A 7,039-nucleotide genomic window follows, 5' to 3' on the forward strand; every position below is an offset into this window, starting at 1 on the left:
ATGGGTGGGCAAACTTTTCCCAGTGTTGGTCGCATTCCTCTACTTCCTCCCTGCAGTGCTGCAAGTGTGCATAATGATAAGTTTAACTCACCCAACCGCAACTTCCAACGGCAATTTCCACAGCCACAGTGGCATCATGCGACACACTGGCACGTACTTAAAGTGTACCAGAGCTCAGGAAATGAAAAAGATTAATACATACCTGGGGCTTCCTCCAGCCCCATACGCTCCGATCGCTCCCACGCCACCGTCCTCAGTCTTCTGCAGCGCCGGTACTGGGTCCCCGCATTCCCGTCAATCGGAGCCAGTCTGGTGTATTAGAAGTGCGCCTCCTGCGTAGACTGGCTGCGACTGACAGAAGTGCAGGGACCCGGTACCGGCGCTGCAGAAGACTGGGGATGGCGGCGTGGGAGCAATCGGAGCGTATGGGGCTGGAGGAAGCCCTAAGTATGTATACATTTTCGTTTCCTGAGCTCTGCGTCCCTTTAAAGCAGGTCACATGACGCTGTCGTGGCCATGGAGATTGGCACTTGAAAGTGCAACTAAGTAATGTAAACTTATAACACACCACACGCAACTGTGCATGGAGGGAGGAGAGGAATCTAGCTCTCCATCGGAAGGCCGGATTACAAACACGAATGGGTCGGATACAGCTAGCAGTTTGGCCAGCCCTGCTTTAGAGGAAGCAATGGATGGTAGAAACACAAATCAGTGACACTTACTGCGGTCGCAATTTTCTATTGCCAAGGCAGCTTGGGAAGGTTTGATGAATCGCACGTAGCCCAGCCCTTTACTTTCTCCTGTGCTTTTGTTCTTTAAGATTGAGCAATACTCGATTTGACCATATTCCTGTTAAATAAAGAAAATATGAATGTGCCAAGTCTACTGCGGATATTAAAGCGCAACACTTTACTATCATTCGGGATAAAGTAGAAATGGCTAGAATATTTTACACGTTACTCATGTCTGTATCTCAAGTGGGGAGAATTCTGACCTTTAGTTTTGTCCAAACAGAGTAATTCTATTCAACAGGGACAAAGGCCACAATGAAAACAAAATAAAAATAAAATATTTACACAGCAGTAAACACGTAAAACTTCCTCTTCCACATGCCAAGGTATCAAAAGGTAATTTAACTGGCCCCACCACCCCATTAATGCAGAGCAGTGGAAGACCAGAGCTCCGGTCATCTTCAATTCCTACAGCTGCGGGCTGTTTTGCTGCATCCACAGTATGGCTCCTGATACAGGTCAGGTAACACACCGGAAGCCTGAGGAGAATGCAGCCAGTAACTGTAAGAAGTGCAAAGACGCACCCAGAGCTTTAGTAAGTGTCTTGTGCTGCTCTGCATTATTGAGAGAGGCATGTCTACATGCCCTCCTTCCCCACTAGGTACAGGATGGTTGAGACTGCTGTTTAACCACAAAATGGTGTTTCCCATTGTAAAATCTTCCCTCCCTGAATTACTTTCTGAAATTTATCATCATCTTTAGTACTGACAGGTGATCTCTACGGAATGTTCGCTTGAGAATTCTAAAGCCAGCAGAAAAAACATCTTTCCAATGCTGAAACCAGGATATTTGACAGGAAAGTGGGTAACCTGAATAATTTACTGCATTCCACTATATTTCTTTACAGTTCCTCTTTCAGGAAATGTCAAAACATGTTTGAGAAAATCAAAAAGGCAGCACTACAATATTTCAAGACTTCTAACGAGTTTTTACCTTGAACGTGTTCTTGACATCATCTTCTGAGTAACTTTTTGGAATCATGACAAATATTCTGGTTAATTCTTCATCTTCCACATCTCTATGAGAAGAAGAGGTACCCCGAGACTGTGCAATAAATACCTATAGAAACACGCAGACGTTACAGAAACTTGACGGAATGTTTAAATATTTAAAGTGAACCTGTAATTTCCAGAAAATACAAAACGTATGATACTTACCCTACAGTGTTCTCCCAGAATTTTTTCCCAGCTGGGTGGCATGAAAAAATACCCGGTTGGGGCAGGGCACAGAAATACAGGGCCAGTGCTTTCATAGGGCCAGACTGGGCAATTGCCCAGAGCCCCCCCCCCCCCCCATATTGGAGAGCTGCTCTCTCCTCAGAGGGTGCCTGAGCATCACTGCAGGGAGCACATGGAGTGTAAGCTCTTCAGCTCAGCGTGCAGTTGGGACCCTCTAATGATGTGGGTGTTCACTTGCCTGGTTCTGTCATGGCAGCAGGTTTAGACACCGTGAACTAGTCAGATAGGTTACTACAGGGTGTAGCTGTTGCTTTCAGGGACCAGTTCCACCTGCTAAGCAATTGGGCACTACAGCAAGCATACACTGTGGCATCTCATTCAAGACAGCAAGTCAAAAGGACCCTCTTCTCCCTCTCCCTGCTCAGTTATAACTTGGAGTGCTACAGAAGCCTCCTCAGATGGCTTCTTACAATCCTAGAGACACTTCAAGCTGTGGCATGACTAAAGCCTGAATTGCCCTGCAAATCCTAAGACCCCACATCTCTACTGGCTCCTGATCCCACATCGATGAAAGGTGTATGAAGGGAGGTGATCCAGCAATTTATCTCCCCGTATCGCAGCAGCATGTGGAGAGCAGGCAGAGCCAGCCAGGAGCGCACTGAATAGGCCCAATTAAGAGGCCCAGGACACTCACTTGCAGAGGGCATTTGAGAAAGATTGTCTGCTTTTCCAGTGCGCTGCTGCCCCCTAGACCTTTCTGTCTAAATCACCATGACTAAAACCTAAATCAAGAAATGCAGGCAGCAAACTCTAGGGGCAGCTGCGCCACACACTGCTACAGATTTGCAGGATGGAAGAGCTATGATTAAGTGTCTTGCCCCTCTTCATTAGTATTCACTTCTCTGCTGGCCCTGCCTCCTGACAGTCACCAGAATTAGCCTGGCAAGCAACTGGCTAAAAAGGCTTGGGGAGAACACTAATGCTGGGGATACACGGTACGTTTCTGTATCGACCAGCTGATCCGGCCAGTTGATAATATTTTTTAGCTGGCCCGATCATGCCGCTCGACCCGCACCCGCTCGATTCCCGCCGGCGGACAATGGCAGGGAATCGAGCGGTGACAAGGAAGCGCCGGCAGGGACGAGCTGGCTCGATCCGGCGCACAAAACGAGCAGTGTACGCACAGCATAACTCTCTAGATGATAATCCAGATTTCCCAGTCCTTGGAGCCCACCGTTCCTGCACAGGTTCCCTCTGAACATATTTGACAAGGCTAGTGGAACATCAGGGACAACACATTTGGCAAGTTGTCCAGTTCATGACAGCAAATGCATCATAGCATTGGATGGATAGTGTATTGGTTAAAGTCTAACTGTCTGGCATAAAATCAATTCTTTATTTTTATCTGGTAAACAAGAAATAAGGATGCTACCCAGGCAATCCAAGTTAAAAATCACTATTCCTTTTCTTGCTGATAAATGATCATTCCCCAGTTTACCTGACTTATTTGGTACACACAAAGGAAGTTGCAGGGCATGTTGGGTTGTCCTTTTTTGCTGAAGCCTCTTTCCCACCTGTTTTCCCCTCCCACACTTCTGTTCCTCTGATTGGCCAATATTTCTCATGCTGAGACAATGCACTTTCTATAGTGGAGGGTAGGCAACGCATACACAATCAGACAGAGGAGCATAAGGGGGGAAAGGACATTAGAATTGGCTTCAAAATAGCTAGTTAAAATGGGAAATGCTAAATAGGATTTTCTCTTTTACAGTAGAAAAATCACTAAAATCAAAACATGGATAGTGCAATACATAAGTTATGCAAGTAGAGCAAGTGTATGTGTGTGTTTTTTCTGAGATAATATGGCTGACAGCCCCTTGGCAAGACTACCTATAGAACACTCCCTATCAGCTGCAGCTCAGGCACTTTGAATCCACCAGTAGAAAAAGTGTGATATACATGTTCTGTGTTTAGTCCCATATACTTCTGCAAGCTGCAACATGGCAGGGTGGTGGTGGAATCACTGGCAGTGAAGACTATGGACAGTCAATGAGATGCAAATAATTTGCATGTGCTCCCATTGGCTTCACGCAAACGCAGCAAAACTGCAGCAGGCAATGTGATTGCTTTTAATTAAATCACAACGCAGCACTAAAGAAGGTGCATCACAATTTCCATTCATTTTGCCAGTACCCATGTGATCAGCAAATGCATGGACTTCCAAAATCATATCAAGGTGCATGTAGTACAATTCAGCTCGATTGTTGCAAGCAACACTGATTGCATCAGACAGATTTTTTTTTTTTTTAAATCATATAGTTTGAAATAAAGACTAACAATCCACAAATTGTAATGTACGTGTTCCAATACTCTAAAATGGAGCAAGCAGGAGGGCCATTACCTTGACTGGCTTGCCGGAGTCGCCGATGTGGCGGCCGTGCATTTCCTCCATTGCCCGGCACGCCTGGGAGGATTTGGCATACTTGATATAAGCGATGCCTTTAGACTCCTTGGTCTGTTTGTCTCTGACCACCCAGATGTCCTGGATGTCGCCATAGTTGGAGAACTTGTCCCGGATCGTCTCCTCCGTCACCGAGCGGCTCACCACCAGGAAGAGGCGACTGTTCGGCGGATCATCCAGATTCCCACCGTGAGCTCTGAAGCCGCTGCTGTCCTCCATCTCAGCCAACACAGATAAACGTTACTACCACGCCGAGGGAACAGACAAAAGAGGCGCACACTCTTCCACCTCTTCCGGAGCGTGACGTTTACAACGTCTGATAGATAAGTCAGTGAACTTGATGCCAGAGCATGAACAGCGACCCCTGGCCTTCGGAGGTCTATTAGGTCTGTTCGGCATGCAGAAGACTCTGTTGCCATGACTGCACAAAAATGAAGCGTTGAGCTGGCCTAGGAGACAATTCCTGTTTTGGAACAGAAATCTTTTAGTTCCTTTCTCCTTTATTCATCCCTTTTCAGAAATCTTTGTATCTTGGTACACTTGTGTTTTTAATATCTATCCATCTATCTATCTATCTATCTATCTATCTATCTACAGTACATACCAAAAGTTTGGATACACCTTCTCATTCAGGGCTGGTGCACACCGAGCGGGTTTTTTGGCGTTTTTGCAGCCGCTTGCGGCTGCGGATACGCTTGGTCAATGTATCTCAATGGGGTGGAGAATAAAAGAGTAGTGCTCATGAAGTGAGATCTGACCACCACTGGACAAGTATTCAAAGGGTACAAAAAATCTTCACTTTATTGCATGAATATATATGGAGAATAAAATGCATGTAATTGGATGTCAGGCAAATATACACCAAATACAAAAACCCTCCCGCCCACCTAAAATAAAACCCAAAACCTAGGAGCGAGGACCCCTTATCAGAAATTGGATACCATTATGTGATGAGATACCTGCTGCACATGGTACCTTTCACAGTCCATCTAATCAAATAGCGGATATGCACACCACAAGTCAAAACGATGTATCTTCTTTGCAAACAGTTTTATATGCAGTCCAGGCATAAGCTGAGTCCCACTCGCAGACTCATAACAAAAGCAGGCATGTGAAGATAAGGCAAAGAGGAAGAAAGCCAGCTGATTTATGAAGCAGGGAGCTAGCAATGGCTGAAGCTGCATGCATTCCGTAACATGGCGTAAGCAGTCCGCATGGACAGAAGGTACTTGCCTCGTTAGTTCCGCAGCTCAGTCAAATATGCTTAGACATCCTCATTGTCTCCAAGTTTGCTGTGTTCTCATGGTGTGCCCAAAGTCTGTAGTAGTGGCAGCAGATGGATCGCAGTCACCGTGGCTGACCACGGGACGCCGGCCCGCTGAAGATTCAAAGAGCCTCAGCACTGGATCATGGATCTGGTAGCAGAGATCCTTCCGCGCGGACACTTCCGCGCGCCGGCTTGTCAGCAGGTTGACACACTGGTAGTATCGGGTCCTCTAGCTCCTCCCACCGACCGGTTTCGCGCATGCGCGCTTCCTCAGGGTGTGGCTAATTCATGACTGATTGCCGCACTTATATTCTAATCATTCCTGCCCTGCCTACTAAATGGGCTGGGCTTGACAGGAGTCTTACAGAGCACAGATCAAAGTATCGGTTAAAGTTAAATTTGCACAACAGAGTCACCAAAACTAAAACTGAAAATATGGATGCGCAATGATGCGTTTACAGTCCCTATAGAGTCCCACCACAGAGCGGCAATTTAGGGCATACCTGACATGAAAGGAGAAAAGGGAGAACAAAGAGAACAATGTTCCACTTAAGGGTAGGGAAGAGTATGGGGGGCGGGGGATGAAGTCCCCGTGCAGTTATCCCCATCTAACTAACTCAAATTTAAGACAGGTCTGAAGCTAGAAGGAGGGCGGCCGGTGAAGCAGCGCAAATAGGGTTCTATAAAAAGCACTGCAATCCAAAATCCGCATTGTGCCCAAAAGGGAATAAAGTGCGGAGTTTGAAAATCCAGCCACACTCCTTCTGCTTCAGGATCCTATTAAAATCCCCCCTGCGAGAGGAGATATTAAGTTTATAAATTCCCTTCACCTTTGAACCTACCAGATCGCCCCCATGGAACTCCTTAAAGTGTTGCGCCAAGGGGGTCGTATAATCCTCATCCTTGGCATTTCGCATATGCTCACCAATCCTCGCTCGCAGGGGACGTGTTGTCTTCCCTATATAGTGCAAGCCACAGGGACAGGTGAGCATATATACGACTCCCTCAGTGGCGCAATTTATAAAGGACTCTATCCTGTAGGTTCTCTGATTTTGGGAGTCAGTGAAGGATGCAGTTCGATCTACAAGAGGGCAGACCTGACAATTCCCACACCGATACATGCCACTGGGAGTGGCCTTGCCAAGCCACGTTATTGTGGTACTTTGTTTAAATTCGCTTTGAACTAGTTGGCTCCTGAAAAGCTTTATGGAGATGAAGATTTCATTTTTCAGCACGACCTGGCACCTGCTCACAGTGCCAAAACCACTGGTAAATGGTTTACTGACCATGGTATTACTGTGCTCAATTGGCCTGCCAACTCTCCTGACCTGAACCCCATAGA

At 46.5% G+C, this 7,039-nt stretch overlaps 1 protein-coding gene across 1 annotated transcript in view; it reads right to left on the reverse strand.

Moving 5' to 3' along the window:
* RBM45 (RNA binding motif protein 45) overlaps nt 1-4,730 on the reverse strand; it is a 38,848-nt gene extending 34,118 nt beyond the window's left edge. Inside the window, exons 1-3 of the mRNA XM_068245436.1 lie at nt 4,371-4,730; nt 1,725-1,850; nt 723-849 (exon numbers count right to left, since the gene is read on the reverse strand). Coding sequence (XP_068101537.1) covers nt 723-849; nt 1,725-1,850; nt 4,371-4,649 — 532 coding nt within the window. The 5' untranslated portion in view covers nt 4,650-4,730. The remainder of the gene's footprint in view (nt 1-722; nt 850-1,724; nt 1,851-4,370) is intronic.
* Nucleotides 4,731-7,039: the final 2,309 nt, after the last annotated feature.

Source organism: Hyperolius riggenbachi, chromosome 7 (genome assembly GCF_040937935.1).
Source record: "Hyperolius riggenbachi isolate aHypRig1 chromosome 7, aHypRig1.pri, whole genome shotgun sequence".
Taxonomy (NCBI): Eukaryota; Metazoa; Chordata; class Amphibia; order Anura; family Hyperoliidae; genus Hyperolius; species Hyperolius riggenbachi.